Source organism: Aulostomus chinensis, chromosome 6, assembly GCF_037954235.1.
Source record: "Aulostomus chinensis isolate RoL2024-O1b breed Wild chromosome 6, RoL_Achi_v1.0, whole genome shotgun sequence".
Classification (NCBI taxonomy): Eukaryota; Metazoa; Chordata; class Actinopteri; order Syngnathiformes; family Aulostomidae; genus Aulostomus; species Aulostomus chinensis.
The window spans coordinates 22880518-22902219 of NC_141325.1; the positions used below are offsets into that span (position 1 = coordinate 22880518).

Consider the following 21702-nt stretch of genomic DNA (forward strand, 5'->3'; position numbering starts at 1 on the left):
CAAGGAAGTGAAATCATAAAAAAACTGTATTACTCTTACATGACAGCATAGCAGAGCACTATTATGTTTAAATTTCTGATTGGAGTTTCTGATCCAAGTGTGGACATGTGTGACAAAGATGTCCATGTTGTCATCACATTAGGTAAACTGACAAGGACACTTCACACAGTCTGTAATGGATTAAATGACATGTTGAGGGTTGTTTTTCCAATAAAGGACATCTGGATTCTCACTTGGTAATACTGAATGTTGTCAAGATTATTTGAACAGGGAAACAAACTCTTTGCTGCTCTTTTTGCATGACAAAATTGAAGTTTGAACATGTTTGATTTTCAATTTGATGATTATGAGGAGATATGCCATTATTCATCTCTAGTCTTTGTTAAACACAATACATTTTTGTATGATGTGCATTGTTTGGTGTTTATTTTGCTGTATTCGGTGTTCTTTTGTGTTCTGTTATGTTACAACTTACATATTTGCAATTTGAATCAAAACTCCTGACTAGTTAACATGTTAGTGCTTCTCTTTACTCTCTTTCTAGACACTCAGTGTAATGTTAAATGTTGGCAACTGCATTAGCACATATACAACGGCTGTGCATGCAGAATCTGAGTCAAAGAATTAGAGCCTGAGATTATGAAGTAATGGATCTATTTGAAGTGACGCTTCAGCTATCAAGTATATTTTCTCGCTCAGGAAGTCACTGATACGTTTCTTGAATTGGCATTTTCCGATTTCTAGAGACACTAAAAAAAATACATGGCTAAAGATCTTTGTGTTTGAAAGGCAAAATTCATCGCTAGAGTGCAGATCAAATTTAAAACTTGTCTTAGTTTCCTTCAGTCCAAATCCTTCAAAATCAATTAACTTCAAAGGATGTTCCACAAGCATGGTACTCAGCTTATACTTAAACTGATAGATAAGAATGTATGTTAAAGGAATAGTTCACCCAAAGATGAAAATAGAGTCATCCTCATGCTGATGGAATGTCTGGTTGGTTGGTTAAATTTTTCAGTCTCCAAACCACTGCTGGAGTTTCACAGGAAAAAGCTGTGCTGTAATTTTCCAAACAACAGAAGGAAATGGTGACCAACATTTAGTTCTACAAATAATACATAACAAAAACCATAAAATTCCTCAAGTTGACATGTTCATAGTCTCCCTTTCCCTGGAGCCTGGAGCTCCCAGCCTTGATACCATGTTTCAATTCAATTTTGGGTGAATTGCTCCTTTAAAACCTGTATCAGCAGGGGCTGCTGCCTACATCATACAATACTCAACAACTTGAGCAAAAACACATTTTTTTGTGTGAACCTAACTTCTACTCCTGTGAAACAAAAACCAACCATACATTTGAGGTTTTATCCTCACACGTGCACGCACGCACACACACAACCACACACACAACCCTAACCCCCCCCCCCCCCCACACACACACACACAAACACTCTCTTGCTCACTTGGCATTCATCACTGATTTACAAGTGTAATGAGGTGCACTCTGCCAACATCTGGCAATAAATCCATTTATGTATCTTACTCTTTATCATTCAGTGAGCTGGAATGCACCACATGATACCTCATCTCCATGGGACCTTAGTACATACACACAGGGTTTGTCTCATATGTATGCTTTGCATTGCTTCGCTGATGAATGATATCGACATCTATTCCCATCTCCTGTCCTCAGTGGAAGAATTATTGCTCTCTTGTATCTCATTAGACTTGAAATATTTATTCCAGTATGCTATTTGTACACTTTTTCAAACAAAAACGAAGAAAGTTTAGTTCATATTTCATTCCCCCTAACCCAAGAAATACATAACAAAAGAATAATTTAGTATGCTTAAAGCACTACTTCACCTAAAATATGCATTTGGACTTTCATGTATACTCACACACACAAATTTGTTTAGCTAGATGTATTTAGCTTGAGGCTATTGACTGCAGCAAAACGGTCCAAAAATGTCTGAACACAAACTCTCAAATCCAGTAACTTCTGGTTTGGTACTGGAATGATTTGATGTAGATAGTTTGCTGCCTTTTGCGTTCATGTTTTTTCAGAATTTTTGTCAGACCTTTTTAACCTTGTTCTGTTACACTTATTCTCAGTTTTTCTTGTCTTGAAAATTTTGTTCAGTCCCCCAGGTCAAATTGCCAGCTATACACAGTTCTTCCACAGTTCTGGCCCTGCGATGGACTGAGGGTGGAGGGTGAACCCCACCTCTCACCTGAAGGCTGCTGAGGCTCCAGCCCCCCACAACCTTTAACAGGATGAGCGCTAGAAAATGGATGGATAGATGGATGGATGGAATATCATTCCTGCAAGATCCTACTTAGTTACTGCACTTGGATCCACCTGCCTCCACCCTATGCCGTATGCCTCTGCGTGAAAATAACTATGGACAGAATGTTTCTTCTCTGAGGTCAGTGCATACTGCACAGATGTGATTCCCATTTGTTTTTCATAATTCTCCACATGTGCTTGCAAGGTGTCAATTGCATTCCCTACTAATTAGATTAACTACATCATCCAAACAAACGATGTAGAAAGTCGACAGTTTTTCATTTTGAAACATGAAACAAGAATGACTGAGAGATATATGTATCAGCCAAAATTCTCCATTAAACAAAGCATGAGTCAGAGTAGAAATATGATGCACCTCACCTCATGTTTCATTATGTCATCAGTTGCCAGAGCTTTTGTCAGCACTATAATCTGAGCTCTGGTCATTGAACAACTATGAGAGGCATAAGTGTTGAATTTTTAACCCAGCACTCTGGATCTAGAGGCCTTAAGTGCAGAAAAATCCCCAACCTCAACACATCCAGTGGTGAAACTGATCTGCACTGCTGGATGGGGTTTGATATGACCTTGCCAAATGGGATTACCCCCCCCCCCCCACCTCATGATCCAAGTAACAGTTGTTCTCTATGCATCACATTTGCTGTCAAGAGGGTAACTAGGCTCTTAATACTCTCTCCAAATGTGAGTCATATCAATTTTAATGAGTAGTGGAAAGTGACTAAATATATTGCCTCAAGTATAAACATACGTACATGCCACATGTCGTTTATATAATTCTAACGGGTACTTATTTAAGTATTTCCACTTTTCTTTGAATTTGTACCTCAAGAGCGGTTGTACTCATCAAAGGAAGGAACACATCAACTTCAGTCAGAAATACTGCATCACTATTGTACGTAATAGGTGCCCGTCACAGTGGCCATGATCTCTGACCAATAAAAATAATTTTGGTTCAACCCGGAAACCAAAATTGCATTGAGCCAAATTTGAAAAATTTCCCATAAGGAATTTTCAATATTGCATTGACAGAAAAATGGAGTGTACAGAGGTACAGAAGGACAACCCAAAAACAAAATGCGTCTGGCCCTCAGCTTTCACCCACAGAGGCTTAAAAAACATGCTGCTCGAGGCTGGAAGGATTTGTTGATAACTTTATGGTGTCATTACAGGTTCTTAGCACTGGTTGATACAGTATGTGGATGTATAGGTAGAATGTGTGAACATTCATCTCCATGTAAAAAAAAACAACAACAACAAAACGAAATAGGCAGTAGTTCACATAAAACACATACAACTGTTAGCAGTTTTATCTTTGCAACACTAAGTCAAAATATATGAAAAATATACAATACACAATATTTATTCTTTTCTATTGAAACCTCCTATATATGTGTAAATCAGATAAAAGTGTCTGATCAGAGAGCCTGCCAAGAGTCTTAACTCTGTCCCTGCAAAGAATAACACAATCATCCAGAGACACAGAACACTGATCATACTGATTATTCAGTCTTGTGGGTCCAATAACAATCATTTCAGTCTTTGACAAGTTAAGTAGCAGGAAGTTTACCACCAGCCAGCTCCTCACAGCAGCCAGAAAGATGTTAAGCTTAGCTCAGTTGGAAAACTTTTCCCATGACAACTGGCACATATAATTGTAAACCATCAACATAATAATGCAAATCAATTCCAAAGGAATGCATAATCTGATCCAACAGTACCAGGCACAGTGAAAACAACAGTGGACCTAAAATAGACCCCTGCTGTACCTCATGCTTAACTGCACAAGAATCAAATGACATGTTGTGTCATAAAATGCCTGGAAGATCTTTCTGAAAGGTAAATTCTGAACCACATTTGACCTGCGATGCCAAAGTAGCTCTCAAGTATGTCCAAAGGTACACCCTGGTCCATTGTATTGAAGGCAGCACTGAGGTCTAACAACAATAAAACAGATGTTGAGTCTGAGACTACAGCCAATAACAAATCGGTCACCACTTTTGTAAGTTCTGTTTCTGGAGAGTGATTAACTCAAAATGCAGACTGCCATGGCTCATATGGATAATTTAATATGAATTTTTTTTTGACAGGTCAATAATTTGTCAGGGAGTTCACATCCAGGTCATGCTTTTTTAATAAGGGTTTAACCACAGCTGTTTAAAAGCCAGCTGGAAAATCTCCAGGGGAGAGCAATACTTTTAAGATAGATGGATCCAGAGAGCAAGTTGTGCATCTCTCTCACTCAGTCAAAAAGCCAAAGAGATGGGGTTAAACTCAACCATGAAGGAACTCATGAAGTTGGACCATATTCACAGAATAATGTATGCATTTTCTGTTACTGAGAGTCCTTGACTATTATGCAGTTGCACAACTCCTTTGTTCATTTACATCAAGGAAGCTGGTTTCAGTCTAGCCAAGACCAGACATTGGGGGAGAAATGTTATTGGACAGAGAGCCTTTGTGAAATCAGTGGCGTGCGTGGGGGAAATATCATGCTGTGTGCTGCCATAAGTCTACGTCGTGTCTTGTCCATCACCATGCCACCCTTGGTCCCTACAATGATCACCTTTCTTGACACACCACAAAAAGCTGATGAGCAGTCCATGGACCAGAGAAACCCAGTTTTGTTGTGTTCTGGGATATTTTCAGTTTTTTTTCAGGCTGCACTGCTCTCAGACTGTTTATCAACCACAATCATTTCACAAAAACATGCCTGCATGAGGTGATGTGGCCTGGCATAAACAGACAATGGGATTAATGGGTGGCGTGGCTGAGAGGTACTGTGGCTGTCTAGTAACCAAAGGGTCGCTGGTTTTGATCCTCACCCCTGGTGACCATGTCAAAGTGTCCTTGAGCAAGATACTGAACCCATAATTGCTCCTGATGAGTAAGTTGGCACCTAGCATGGCAGCCTTCACGGTGAGTGTGTGTGTGTGAATGGGTGAATGTGATGACACTGTAAAGTGCTCAGTGCTGCTAAGGAAGAAAAGCGCTATATAAATTTAGACCATTTACCCTTAACACCAGTCTGCAGAGTTGGGTGACATGCAGGGACTTAGCTTTGATTTAACTTTTCTGAATTTTGACCTTGTGGAATTCAATCAGAGAACAAGACATGTGACACATGTCATGCTACTCTCTCTCTCAAATGACAGAGGTTTTGTTCACCGGTTAAAATGTGCAGACATGGAATGGACTCACCAGTCCTGTTCCAGCGTACATTATTTGGTGTTTTATGCTGTGAAATGTTTTATTTAAGTAGGCAGATCATCCTCTTTGGTGTTAGCTCTCAACATTTTCAAGGAAAACCCTTTTTTTAGTCTCCAAGACTTTCCATCATTTCTATTAACTATTCAAACATCTTGCAGACATCTTTGCTACTGTTGTCTAATGAATGATGCCTGTGTGAGTAGATTCCTACAGGACAAATGTGTGTCATCCCCTTTAGCCTCCAGACAACAGCTGTCTGTGCTGTATGCAGTAGTGGCGCTGGACAAAAAAGGAAGATCTGACTGTCACTACAAAGGCCACATTCTTTTTTAGCTGAGATTCAGGCTGCTGCTGCTGTCACCCAGCCAGCATTCCTCAAAACAGGGGAGGAACTGGCTTTGTGCTGAATGTCAAGTATGTCTGGGATCGCATGGAACCATCAACAAAGGCTTTGATCGAAGTCTACACAAAATGACAGAGTTCAGAATAATGCAGAGCTCAGAAGAAACCTCACCTCAAAACAGATATTTGTCGATTGCCTTTCGCTTCCTTTATCAAACACAGTGTGTTCTTGAGGATGTAATGTTGCTCACCCTTGATCCATGAAGTCATAACATGATGTTTTCCGAAATACTCAAAGTTGGTGAAACTGGATTATTTTTCATGTTTCAGTTCTAGACATGGAATAGGAGATCCATTGCTTCCTTTAGTTCTTCTTTACTACTTCTTTACTACTTTCTTTATCCTTTACTTTGATGCTGAACCACTTAACATTTTTTGATTGAATGTGTGCAGTTTAGCAAACATACAGCTAGAGTGAGTCTTTACTTGACGTGATGTACGATAGAGAAGGAAGTGAGAGAATTACTTTATTACCAACAGTTACTTGCATGCTGTTTGCAAGCATTTATACTTCAGGAAAAAAAAGCCATGGTTTTAGTGATGTGTTAGCTTGTACGTCATTTCACAAACTTTGTAATTGACTGCATTGTCTAAGAAAGCAACATGAACAGAAGGGGTGTCAGTTCCACCAGCTGAATTGCATTTCTTTTTTAAAAATGTGATGTCTCATTTTGTTTTGAGTGTGATATTTGTATTGCTGTTTAACGGGGACGGATTTGCAGGGCAGAGAGGGTGAAAGGGGAAAAAGCTGTGGTGAAACTCTTCCCATTTCCTCAGCCTGAGGGTGAAGATTGGCCTTTTTTATTCACAGATGCCCATGCCACCCTATTCTTGCTCATCTTATCTTAAGATTGTTTTTTTCATGAATATTGCTATTTATTTGAAAAAAATGACCTCATATTTTAAAATCCAGAGGTGTGTTTCTCATTGTTCATCCTACCACAGTACCTGGGTTAAACAGGTTTTTGTTTTTTTCTAAAGGCTCATTAGTCTTGAAGAAACTTTCTTATAACCCAACTTTAAGACATTAATCAAACCTTTGGAAGCATGAGTGACGACCATTTTATGTGTTTGAGACAGAAAATGGACATTCAGTATAATATCCAGCAACACCCATTATGGACCCTACATAAGTACGTGTAGTTCCTATTATGGAACTACACACTTATCTGTTGAACATTTTGTCCACATTTTGTCTCTCTGACACTACGTAAAGCTGGATATTCGGTTACATCTCGTCTTGTTTTTCTGTAAGTGATGTAATTATATATTATTGTTAGTGCTTAATTAACAAAATACCACAACAGAAGCAAACCAAACCAAACCCAGACCAAAAACACCAGCTTTTTCAGGAGGAAGAGAGAGAGAGCATCATGTTGAAATCACTCAGTTTATTAAGGGTCAGTAGGTTATACTAATCCCTCAACAAAGAGGGAGGAGTAAAATCATCAAGGGGATTCTGAAAGAGGTCAGTAGAGGCAGGAAAAAAGGAAAAACAGAAGAAGGCCAATAGACATGAGCATATGACCATGGGCCATCACAATATGTTCTTTAAAAACACATGTAACTGTGGTTTTACCCACACAGTTTTATGGTTTCATGCTGTGTAGTGTTGATGATTTAAACAAGGAGGTTGTTGTTTTTAGGCAATGGCTTCAGCCTGAAACTATTGTTTTCTCAAATGAAGACAGGTTTTCCACAGTTGTTGGGTCTTGTTCTTCGGACCCCCCACATTCACTTAACAGCTGTGTATAATTGCTTGACAACAACAAAATCCTCTTTCCAGTGAAGTGACACTGCCGCGCTCTTTAGCCCCCCCACATCTGCAAAGAGGTTTTGATATTTGGCCTCATCAGGGCTGCGAGCTGGGGTGGCGGGGCCTTGTGATGGATGGGCTGATTATAGCTCGTGTGTTGCTATGGTTCCAAGTGTCCCCATGGGAAGCTGCTGGGAGGGACTTGTATCGCTTTGCAAGCTGTATAAGGCCTTTTGGTGGGTGGTGTGTCTCTAAAGCATATACATTTTTGTAACCCCCCCCCCCACACACACACACACACACACACATTCTACCCCTCCAAAACAACACCCAATATCAGAATTTGCATCCCAATGCAATCATATTCTGTTCTTTTGTTTCTTTGTGATAAGGATAGAGAGAACAGACAGTCTGGAAGTAATTTGTAGGTGTTTTCTAGGAGGATTTCTCTTTGGCAAACTCCATGTTTCTGTCTGTCAGTGGCTGGCTTGTAATGATCCTCACTGTTGCTTCACTTTTTATGAACAGTCCTGGAAAAAGAGAAATGATAACACAAATGAAGACTGATTTATTCTCTCTCAGCACAAATTGTGTGTGTTTAGGACAATAAATGAAACACATATAAAGGCAACATTTCGACTGAGAGAGATTAATAATGACCTGGATTTAAAGATGTGATTGGTACAATGAAATTGGAAACCTTGGGGGGAATGAGTAACTGACGGAGCTGAACAAAAATGAAACTGTAATGACAGAGTAGATGGAGGTCTGTTAGGTGTAGCTAAATCTCTGACCTGCTGAATAACCTCTGGAGGCAATGGCCAGCATTTCAGGGCCTCCAGTGTAGCCAGGACTTCCTGTTTTATTTGCCATGCTTTGCATTAGCTTATGGTAGGATTGGCAATGTGCAATCAATTGATGCATAACATCTTTGACTTAATTGTTTTACAATTTACATATGAAGGCATGAATCTAAACAGTCAAATCTCACAATAGCAGATTTTTTTTGCCAGATATGTATTTCGGCCAGTGTACTCCACCTGTTTTGCTCCACTTCTGGTCCAAAATTTGTGTCCCTCGTCCACAGTTTTTGCATTCATATTAAGATATTATTTATAGAGGTTAGGTGTAGCACAAGCCACAACTCAAATATGAAATGAAAGTTGTGTACTATGTCTCCTCAATATCACCTAACATCATATTCACCTCTTTTTCATGAGGTGGTTGTTTTGACATACACTACATTTAGAAAAAGAAATCTTTGCAAACATCATTTAATCAAAATTTACAACGAACAAAAACATCCAGCTCGCCCGACCTCCATTGAGCCCATTTCTGTTTCATGATAATAATTTGGAGTCATGTAGCATACTAAATTAGGAAACTTTAAAAAAAGTAAAACTGAGCACTCTGTATGTTCACATGCACAGATACATTTAACCAACTGTTGCAGGTCAACTAGGCTGTTTAATTGGACTAATGTCCTGTCACTGCATACCAGCACCAGCAGAGAGTTGATTTATTGACAGATGTATTTCCACTCTTTCTATCTCTAAAATAGATATGCTTCCTTCCTCATGACACATTATGTCATTTACGAAACCAGTTAGCTAGCGCCAAAGGAGTTGTATTTCTCCTTCCAGTTCCATGGATGAGTTTTCCACTCCAGCACTCGCTATGATTGTACCACCTCCATCTTGTTTTCTTTCCTTCTTTTTTTTCCGGTTTTCTGTCCAGTATGGGGAATGTAGAGCTTGCAGAGTGCTGAAGCCAGATCAGGTCTGACTAAGGCATATGCATGGAAGAAAAGCTTGATTCCTAACTGCATTATCTGGATGTGTTAGTCTGACTTAACAAATCTGATGTAGTATGATTTCAGTTGGACTAAGATGATTACATGTATTTTAACACAACAGTCCAAATATCATATAAACATGCTGAATGGTACATGGTGGTGAATTGTATAGAATGTACAAGAATTCATTCATCCATCCATCCGTTTAGCACTGTCGCCTCACAGCAAGAAGGTTCTGGGTTTGAGCCCCGGCTCAAGCACAGGATCTTTCTGTGTGGAGTCTGCATGTTCTCCCTGTACCTGTGTGGGTTCTCTCCAGGTGCTGCAACTTCCTCCCACAGTCCAAAGACATGCAAGAGGGGACGAGGCTGACTGATACTCTAAATTGACCATCGTAGCAGAGTGTGAATGGTTGTCTGTCTATATGTGTTGGCCCTGTGATGGACTGGCGACCCGTCCAGGGTGAACCCTGCCTCTCGCCCGGAGGCTGCTGGGATAGGCTCCAGCCCCCCCCCCCCCCCGCAACCCTTCACAGGATAAGCGGAAGAAAATGGATGGATGGGTGGATGGAATTTCGAAAAATTTTAACTACCAAGCAATGATTGTTAAATTCAATGAGACAAGAAAGAAGTTGGGAGAATATTTTGCCTTTATAAATAATCACTAATCAGATTTGTTTATGACCTGCAGTGTTTTTCCTTTATCACATGCCAAAAATCTAAAAGCGTTTCACATCATCTTTGCGCCTTCTGCTACAAAATCTTGATGTGAGGTCCTGACACAACCACTCCTCCATAATCTGTAAAGGCCTCCATTGTATGTTGTACAATGGCCTTCTTTGGTGCGCTCCTCAGTGACAAGCCTAAACCTACGGAAAAACCCCTCTGGAAAGAACAAGAATAATAACTGAATATGTGCAAGCTCCCCTCAGCTCGTACAGAAAAACACTTTATAATTGGATTGTTATTGACTTTTAGACTCCTGGGCTTTGTTTTGAACAAATGGCATTAAGCCTAAGGGACTGACAGAAGATTGATCAAGCATACATTTCCATGGAGTCTGAAAAAGGATGCACGTTCACTTGTCCTTGCTTGCTCTGCTCTTACATCTTGTTCCTCTTAAATGACTCTTACAGGAAATAGCTCACAGGGTTTTAATTAAAGTCACATGGGAGTTCTCTACATTCACTTTAGCAAAACGCTTGAGTTGTCATGAGCTCAATTTCCTTTCACGCATATTTATTTTTGAGCACTAAAATGTTTGCAATATGCTATTGAAGAGAGCTCAAACTTCATAATGTACAGTGTCCTTCATATCTCTCCAGGATTGATGTCATTACCCATCCCTTGCAGTCACTCAGTCATTGCCCATTGTGTGTTTAAAAATACATGAATAATCTTTGTGTGTAGTTATGTGTATGTGTCTGTCCCTCTTTTTTCCTGATGACTGCTCACCCATTCTATAAAATTGGCAGATAAATCTTCAAGTGTGGCCAAGTTGTCTGATGAGTGGCTCTCAAAATATGGTTGAAAATTTTTGTTGTTTTTATACCCAAAATGTGGATGCATCTCAAATTACAGAGGTGTTTGCTCTCACTACAGAGATGCAAACAGGCTCGCATGGTCATCAGAGGCTGTTCAGGATGTGGTATGTATCGCCATCAGCTGTCCCACTGTCTATCTTATCAATGTGACGTTATGTCAAGACAAAAAAAGAATAAAATTTATGTTTCCCCTGTAATCCACAATTGGCCTGTTCCTAACAGGGCATGTTTTAAATAGGAATTGCACCATTCCAAATAAAACCTTTGAAGTTTAGAGGGGACACTTCTCTTCCATGGAGCTGCTAACTATTTGTTGATATCTGAAACATCAAAGGGAAACGCAACTGGACCCTGCTGTTCATTATACAAGAGATCCTGTGATGTCGAGCAACATTATGCAGCAGTTTTACCTTCAAATACCATTTTCAAGATCATTTTCATGGCACACGAACTTGTAACAAGGTTTGTGGTATCTCTTACCCTCCACCTTTTTCTCAAATGAGCACCAAACATCCTTTTTGTTGTTTTTTTCTTTTTATTTGTATGAAATGCGGGCAAGTTTGTATGTAGAGCTGGGTTTAAGTGCAGAAACACAGAGGCAAAAAAAAACAAGAGGAAGAGGATGTAAAAATGGAGAAAAAATGGATGACACTCCTACCTGCTGCCAGTGGCTCTGTCAGTGTGACAGTGGTGGTATTTATTGATAACATACACAGCTGCTTTGTGTCAAGACCATCACAGTACTGTTATAAATCTAAAGCGTAAAGGATTGCCCATGTTTGTCCCAATATGTGGTCTTACTTCATTTGATAAGCTACAACAGGATAAATCATTTTGAACAAACTTTTTCAATGTCTGCTTGAATGTCAAAAAAGAACGATGAATCATTGTAGTTAGTCACATTTCCATATTTGTACCAACCGCCAGTTCTCAAATGAAATGATCAGAATCCATCAGCCTGCTGTATTTTAGCACTTGGTATCAGTGGAGGCTGCTGCTGCAAAGCAAAACAACATAATTATGCTTGGTTTGAAAACAACAGCAAATTTGTCTTGAAGATGTCCCTTTACAAACTCTTAAGCGAATCATTTGGTATAATTCATGTCCACTTTATCCAGTCGTATGCTGAGTAATACAGAAACACTTGATTTGTGCTAAAAACGTACAAACTAGAACCTCCAGTGTGGTGCCACCATGAATGAGCAGGGACGGCAAGCGAATCGGTTTAACTGAATGCACCAGCTGGTCCAGCCAGCACTATTGTGAATGAGTGCTGAACCACAAGTATTGCAGTTAGTTTGTTTTTTGCACAAATCAAAGTGTTTGTGGTAACGGGATGCCATTAAGTGCCACCTAAATTCACGTGGCTGGCTCCTTCCATATTCTGTTGTCACAAAGAAGTGATGCAGTGGAGGAAAATTTCTTCCGGAGACCACAACACCTATTTGAAAGGCAAATCTTTACAATAAAGTACCACTAAAGAAGTGTTAAAAGTTATTGATGGATAAACAGTAAATACTTATCCCAGAATGGCTCTATAGTGCAGTTTCTCGCTTCAACGTGACCTGTAACACTGGGATAAAAGATTTAATTTATGGTGTTGTGAGGACTTGATGTTACACGATGAGTATAGGTCGATGGACAAGAGGCCCTGCTGATGTGAGCAGGATCAAGTTGAGTCCTGTTTAGCAACAGGAGAGCCTTTGTGTTCACCATGAGGCCTAGGACTGAGGTAGCATAGGTCATGTGAATTGTCAGTGTTCATCACCCCGGCTGGTGTGGACATTATTGTTCCATTACAACATGTCAACATTTCATGAGTTCACAATTGGACACACCATTAGTGCTGAACTCATCAAATGTAAGGTTTTGCCTTCAAGTCATGAATGACGATCATTAATTAGGTGTGAAAAAGAACACTGAACTCTTTAAGATTTGAGGTGTTGGTATTCTTAAATGTAGATCACATATATTTACCTACCACACCCAATTGGTTCTTTATTATTGCAATGTTTCCCTCGAGAATTGCATGAAATTAAGTCAGCCAAGAAATCATGCAGCCATGCTGTTTTTACCATGACCCAGGGCCGTTCCTCTCAGTGTATTTTGGGACTGAGATCAAGCAGAGTATGGTGACCTTTATCCCAGAACTAAACACAGCTCATGAGAGCTCTGTTTTGCAGAAATCAATGGATCTGAGTCATTGGTCATCATTCCTCCAACAGGATTTAGGCAAGGCGGTTCCGCTATCCATTTGCATTTACTGGCTCACCATGGACTGATTTATAATGTTCACCACACACTTTTGTAATGGAAATTTTATTTCATAGCACAGACATGCACAGCTGGTTTCAAGTGTTGCATTACATTTCATGACATTTTTATTTATGGATGAAGCAATCAGTATAACTTTTATGAATAAACTTCACAACACACTTGATTATTTGAGAAGAAAAAATGATGCCATGAATTGTGAAATGAATACTACAAAACCAAGGTAACACTACACAGTACTGTGTAATGATATTTTCAGACATAACACAAAGCGGTTTCAAATTATTCACTTACATTATTTGGGCTGATTGCCTTAGCATTTTTGTCTGTTCAATAGGAGTCAATACGTGTTTACTTCAATGTTTCTTTCTGTTTTTTCTCGCCATCAACCACGGATGAAATGCCCTAATATTGCTGTCTACCCTTGTACCTGTAGAATCCCAGCCACACTGTAAAACCAAATGTCATTTTCTCTGTCCATAACATCAGAGGTACATACAGCTCAGTAATTTCTCACAACAGAAACACACCAGGACCAACTGTATTGTGTAACAATGGTCAGCAATCATATGATCATTTGGATCACTGAGCAAATTACCTCACGCATCTCTGTTCTTTCATTGGAGGTCTACTTTCTATATTACACAATGTTTAGTCTCCCCAACATTCAAAATGACAGACTCTCAATAGAAATTGCAGCTCTGTTCTGCACACCCCGCAGTACAAAAGGAGAGAACGTAGCTGCTTAAAGACCGATTCCATGGCACTCCATAGTGCCTCCAGTGTGTTTCAGGTGTCAGGCCTCTCCAGGGACATCAAGACTATATCTAGATTTTACTGTGATATAATTGCTATAAACTGATCAAAATAAGAGAGAAATAATGATGTATAATGCTGATTTGTACAAAGCATGTATTTCTCAAAAAAAAGGACAACCTTTAAAATACTTGTGTTTGGAGTACGGATGACAATATAGTAGTTTATCTTTTTTCACTTTGAACAAATGGCCGCATTTTGCATATTGGACCAACTCGGATCACGTTTGCCTATCTGCATCTGTTAATGTCTTCAGAATGATCTTTTATGTACTTATATCATGAAGATAAATCTCTTTGCGTTTAGTCAGAACACAGCACAAGAGTAGCTGAATGGGTCTTCAAGTTCACCATTCCCACTATCTGCCTTACATTATTCTGTCAATCTTTGTTCAAAAGAAAACAAAGATTAAGATTATGATGGATATGGTGTTCATTATTTACTCTGCAAAGCTAGCGGTACAGTGCACATATACATGAACGACTGATCATGGTTGCTCAAATTCATTTTGGTGAAAACGGTTTAACATACTGTTGCAAATATCAAGTGGTTATGCAAATATTATTGACAAAAAGTAGCATACGTTCAACCAAGAATTGGACAAGATGTACAGATATGAGGAAAAAAGTTGAATAATATTAATTGTCAAATGAATTTAGGTAAATATATAAAAAAAACTTACATTTGTGTACTTCTGTTTAGTTAATATTATATTCAACACACTCCCATAAAAGAACATCAGCGGTGAGGAGACAGGAGACTGATGAGGCCGGAATAGGAAAAAAAAAAAAAAAAGAATTATGATCAAAGTGCTTGTTGATAGGATGGATTTGAGTCAATAGCTGATAGTTTAGTTTTACAAACATTTTTCAAAAATAGCCCTACACTGAAGGCAGAAATAATCTTATTGGTCATGTTAAATGCCAGGGGACGGAGCCAAATACAACTGGTATGTGAAATATCTGAAGCCATTTGACAGGTCAAATTAAGTATGACGTATACCAAAATTAGCTATGCGAGATCAGAAACATGCCATGGATGCTACATACTGGAGAAAACAGAGCAATTCTACTCAATTTAGTGTATCTAATTAGCCAAACCAACTGATCATTTTTCTTAATAAATGGAGCCCATCATTCATGAAGAGCTGTGACATTTGTGTTTGCTTTAGCTGTTAGGCTTTCATTGTTTCTTGATTGGTAAATTCTGATCCAATTACTTGAAGCACTAAAATGGAAATTTAATGTTCATATGTGCTTGTTTGTTGCCCTATAAGGCAACCCTAATAAATCTACAATAATATTTCAAGAGAGATGAAAGCTAACATATGTTAAGATTTTTTGTTAGCTGACATGAACCTGTTGTTTGCAGTTTGCTCGTCCTGCTTTCTCATTCCTCCTTCCGCATTGACACCACCCTTATTTACTGAGGATTTCAGGCTTTTGTTAAGTCTTAAATTCAAGTTTTCAAGTCCCTTCAGAAACCAAAGCTCATGTATCAGATGATGAACAGGAGCTATCTTACTGTCAATCCTTAAAACTATTCTGTTAGTTAGCCAGCCTGCTGACATTTCCTGCAAGAACATATAACAAATCTATATTAGCTCTGCCTGTTAAGCTTCAACTCAACCTGTAAGATTATTTCCACTATTATCAATTGTTTCTATTGACATATTATACAGACACATCCCAATATATTGTAGGTTTGAGACACATATGTTTGGTACACTGTTAGCCCTTTTCCACCAAGGCAGTTTGAAGGCTGGTTTGGAGGTGGTGCTTAATCTCAAACCAGTTCTTCTCATTTCACCAACCAAAGATGGAATTGGTCTACAACACTTGGAACAAAACTGATCAACAAAAACTTGTAAGGTAATTATCCTTCTTGAATGAGCTCATCACTTATTGCAATTACAATGAACAGCACAAATGCATAGAACCAGGCATGCTTGGATACCCGTGTAGACTTGCCAACAACAGCCAGCAAACAAAGTCCCCAATAGTTGTAATTTCATTAGGGTTTCTTAAAGGCAGTGCAGTTACAGAAATGATGTACTGTAGTTTTATGGTAGCTGTCCAGCCTGTGGAAAAGCAAACTGAAGGCCAGTTTTTGGAAGTTGTGCCAACTTTGAACAAACCAGCACTAGCACCATCCCAGAACGAGCACTAGTTAGCATTGGTGGAAAGGGGATATGTGAGGTCAGGTGTTTGAATAGCATGCATTGGTACTGGAAGGCTAGTGTAGGTTCATCCTTCGTCCTATTCAGTCCAACATGGCTTCCTCTAGGTAAAATACTGAGCATTTTTTGTCTATGTAGGTGCCATACTGGCAGGCATACTGTGAGTTTACTGTACTTGTGGCCATACTTAGCTGTTCTCACTGGTCAACAAAGTTTACCTGATATGTGATCTGATGACCATTGTCCCAGGCATACAATACCTTCTCCTTAGGGTTGTAGTCAATCTGAGTGGTGAAGGAGTACTCATTTGTGAAGGGTAAGCGTGGAATGGCCTCTGTGTTTGTGTGGGTGTCATAAGCATAGTGCACCTCACCCTCCTTCTGGTTGTACACATTGACGGCATACAACACTCCACAGATGATGAAGCAGTTCCCATACGAGTTCCTCTTGAGACCTGTCCTCCAGGTTGTTTCCTTTTTCAAGGTCAGGTCTCCAGGATCCAGTTTACTGATGACAATCACCTCTTGCTGGCTGTAGTCATAGTCCATAGAGGGGTAAATCACCCACAGGCCACTTTCGTCCACTGCAAAGTCAATGTCAGAGTGACCCCTCCATTTCCAGGGGGTGGTGTCCTCATAAACCACATCATGCAAGAGTGTCCAGGCCGCCACATAGCGCATCTTTAGGTCATACTTGATGATGTTCTTGGTGAAGGCTCTGTTGTAGTAGAAGGCTCCATTATATACCACATGACCCGTGCCAATCCAGTTGTAAGGAAGTTTGAAAAGGTTGCTCCAACGACCTAGGATGCATAAAAATACTGAATTAGCTGCACTTATTTATGTTTTCCAGAACAGTTGAGTTCTTAACACATGCTGTCAAAAACAAACAAACAAAAACAAAAACAACAGAACAAACAAACAAACCCAACTTTGCCAATATTTGCCCCTGAAATCAACTAAGCTAGAAGGGCCAACTTTAGATTTAACTTCCATCCATTTTCTATACTGCTTATCCGTTAAGGGTCGCTGGAGCCTATCCCAGCGGACATGGGGCGAGAAGCGGGGACTGGTCGACAGTCCATTGCAGGGCCATCAGGAGCAATTAGGGGCTCAGGATCTTGCTCAAGGATGTTTCGACAACCTCACTGGGGGAAATGAGGATCAGACCAGTGACCCTTGCTGGTTGCTAGATGGCCACTCCACCTCTGAAACATGCGGCCCCTTAGATTTAACTTGTAATTATAATTCAAAAGCTATAATTATTCATGTACTTGATCAACTTTCATTGCAAAAATTGACAGAAAACAACATCAAGGTTGTGTTGAATTCTGCTCAATTCTGTGTTATGACAGCCTACATATGCCCTCTTACACATATAGAATTTATTTTATATCAACAAGTGTGCAAGTTTCATCTCTGAGAAATATAAAATGGGCTTTGCAATTTGTGAATTTTCATGTTAAAAATCTTATGTTGTTAATATTTGAATCCTCAACATTCAACTTTAAATTTTACTCATCAGCAGACATTCCCATTATGATAGAAAAATCCCATATGAGACGGAAATTATTGAATTTTTCTTCTCTTTTTGATGTTGTTGTTGCAGTTCTTGTGCACCTGTCTCACAACTGGCTGCACATAGAGAAAAATAATACATGTCCACCTTGGGGGGAAGGCTCGTTTTTGTTGTTTTGACAATTTTGTGCTTATTAGTAATGATCCCAAAAATTCAACTCTGTTAATATCTTTCCAAAATTACTAAAGTGACTGCACTTCTTGCTTTAGGGAAGAAGGCAGAATGTGTGTTTATAAACACACTCACACACACACACCTGTGTGTATATTTATGTATATGTATACTGTGTGTACACACACACACACACACACACACACACACACATATATGTATATGTATATATATATACGTACATATATATACTGTATATATATGTGTGTGTGTGTGTGAGTATAAAACATATATATTTTAAGAGCTCTGTGTCTTAATGTAATTCACTGCTTTGCGTGTATGCTGTGCTAACATTACTATGCCTTTCACAGCACCAATGATAATGTTTTTACAATACCAGACTGTGTACACACTGACTTCATGTAACAGTGACAAAGTTGATTTAGTCGTTCACTCCTGAGCAAACACATTGTGTACTGTAGGTGTCATTTTCTTATCACATCCTATCAGCTATTCCAACCTTTCAACCTCAGGAAGTGTGATTTAGGTAAAGATAATACATAAAAAGCTCAGGGAAGGACAAAAGCAACATGCAGTGGAACACCCCCATCATCCGCATCACCAAAGAGCGTTCACACTCTTAATCCCTCTCCACTATGCCCAGTTCAAAGAAAAGGCTAGAGCACATGTCAGAGAACAGCAGGCATCACCGCCACTCACCAAGATAGCTAGTCATCCGCACACTGCTGTGAGCTCACCCCCACTGCAGGACACCTCACATGTAAGTGCATTTAGAAAGCCTGTTGTCCAAACACATCTAGATCAACCAGCCAAGTCCTACGAGAGCAGATCATCTTAATTCTCTTGGAGAGTGTAATCCAATTCCTCAGTTGATTTGGATGTGAAAGGAGTTGATTTTTCCCACCCACTAGAGCCTGGAAACAACCAGGACCTGCATTCCACAGATCCCATCAGTTTTACAGAGCTCACTGGATAATCAACATGAATCTATGTCAACTACGTTATCAAAGAAAGTAAAGCTATACAATAAAAAAAGTAAGATGAAGCAGTGTGTAGACTACTTTTTAGAGGCCAGAGATGACAGTTAAAACGCACATATTTACCTTTTTGTTCATCAGTGTACTTATTATGAAGAATAGGAATAATAAGAACAAAAAAAAATGGATGACAAGTTGCTACTACTGCTTTTGCTGAGTGTATTTCAGTACCACAAAGGGATGGAAAGTTATAAGGAGATAGATATGGGCACTGTTTATTTCACGAATAAGATTTGATGAATCACCATCCACTGTGGAACAAGGAGCCTCAAACTTGGTATTCCTGAATGATACGGTACAAATTTTAATGGGAGAGAAAAAAGGTGGATAATTCCCTCAAGCTGAAAGGCAGAAATAAGTCCAATATCAAAGAATGACATTTATCTTTGAGTTAAAATGGGAGGTATGAATCCAGTCAGTCCATTTTCTTACATGGGTCTAAGCTTTTTAATGCTGAAATGAAACCTGCTAATCCACATTAACCAATAAACATAGAATGAAAACGAATAGCAAGGCTAATAGGAGGCTTTTCAAACTCCCTGTGAAGTCAGGCAGATGGAATTCTGCATTTCCCATTTGGGGATGCCCCACTGACAAGTTAAGAGCATTCACATGACAACAATAAATAAGTAACGCCCCCCCAGTAAATCTGCTCTATTTCTGTTGAGAGAATACAGAGAAGAGACAAACAACCTTGTCATCAGGCACAAAAAACCAACACAGCAATGAAATGTAGCTCAGGAGGAAACTATTTCAGCCGATTACTGTCAGCCAGGGTATTGACTTTTCTACTACTGGAAACATCAGTGAAGTTAGTCTACTCGCAGACTATATCGCGTCAGATTATTCACATGAAACCCAAACCCATGCTTTATAACCAACATTATAAATTGGCATTAGATATTCAACATGGCCAACATTTTCACTATTCATATCTTAATTTACTGGCAGTTGCTTTTCAATGTATCAAACAGCATTTTTGTTTTGTTTGTTTTGAGCATGTATGTAAGCGATACGAAACCGATGAAGTACTCATCCATTTGTTTGTCCTTCTTTTCTGTATCACTTCTTTGTTACTCTAGAATGCATAAGGAGCCAGTCACATAATTTAGCTTGAGGCTAATGGCAATATATGGATAAGAACTACCACAACACAAAACAATAACAACAAACACTAAAATGGTCCAAAATCAACCATTAAACTCTTAGGTGCATTGCCCTACTGGATATAATGCACATCTTCTTCATCAAGTTGTATGTTCTGTGCTCCATAAACACTTTCATTTGAGCTAAACATAAACTATAACACTTACAGTTCAGAGCTCCCACAATTCTCTGTGACCAAGCTGGTTCACAAGAATGCCCAATCCACCTCATCTGACTCCTTTTGATGTGGAAGAGCAGCAGCTCTACTCCCAGCTCTTCCTGGATGACAGAGCTTCTCACCCTGTCTTGAAGGGAGAGCCCAGCCACCCTCCGGAAGAAACTTATTTCGGCCACTTGTACCCATGATCCTTTCTGTCATTACCCAACGCTCATGACCATAGGTAAGGGTAGGAATGTAGATCGACTGGCTCACCTCCCTCTTCACTGCGGCGAACCAATGCAGAGTCCGCATCACTGTAGACGCCACACCAATCCAATCAATCTCACAATCCACATTTCCCTCACTCGTGAAAAAGACTCCAAGGTACTTAAACTCCTCCCCTCGGGCAGGGTCTCATCCCCAACCCGAAGATGGCACTCCACCCTTTTCCCAGAGAAAACCAAAGACTCAGACTTGGAGGTGCTGATTCTCATTTCAGCCACTTCACACTATGCTTCGAACCGATCCAGTGAGAGCTGAAGGTCATGGTCTGATGAAGCCAAAAGGACCACATCATCCGCAAAAAAGCAGAGATCCTATCCTGCAGCCACCAAACTGGATCCCCTAAGCACCCTTGGTGCACCAAGAAATTCTGTCCATAAAAGCTATGAACAGAATCAGTGACAAAGAGCGGCCCTGGCGGTGTCCAGCCCTCACTGGAAACACATCTGACTTACTGCCAGCAATGCAGACCAAGCTCTGGCACCAGTAATACAGAGGGTGAACCACCGGAATAAGACGATCCAATAAGCCATATTCCGGAGTACCTCTTACAGGATTCTTTGAGGGACACAGTCGAATACCTTCTAAGTCCACAAAACACATGTAGACTGGTTGGGCAAACTCCCATGCACCTTCAAAGACCCTGCCGAGAGTGTAGAGTTGGCAACAGATCTACGACCAGGACGAAAACCACACTGCTCCGCCTGGAAACAAGGTTGAACTATCCTGCCCACCCTCCTCCCCAGGATCCCTGAATAGACGTTACCAGGCAGGCTGAGGAGTATGATCCCACGATAGTTGGAACATCCCTCCCAGTCCCCCTTCTTAAAAAGGGGAACCACCACCCTGGTCTGTCAATCCAGAGGAACTGTCCATGCGATGCTGCAGAGTTGTGTCAACCAAGACAGCCCCACAGCATTCTTGAGGAACTCCGGGCCGATCTCATCCACCCCAGGGCCCTTCCACCGAGGAGCTTTTTGACCACCTCAGCAACCTCAGCTACAGAGATGGGAGAGCCCACCATAGAGTCCCCAGGCGCGGCTTTCTCATTGGAAGATGTGTTGGTGGGAATGAGGTCTTCGAA

The 21702-nt window shown here is 40.0% G+C and overlaps 1 protein-coding gene across 1 annotated transcript in view; it reads right to left on the reverse strand.

Moving 5' to 3' along the window:
• Positions 1-13331: 13331 nt before the first annotated feature.
• The window catches only part of olfml2a (olfactomedin-like 2A), a 37212-nt gene continuing 28841 nt past the window's right edge, over positions 13332-21702 (reverse strand). Inside the window, exon 8 of the mRNA XM_086207074.1 lies at positions 13332-17085. Within this exon, the coding sequence (XP_086063200.1) occupies positions 16481-17085 (605 nt within the window). The 3' untranslated portion in view covers positions 13332-16480. The remainder of the gene's footprint in view (positions 17086-21702) is intronic.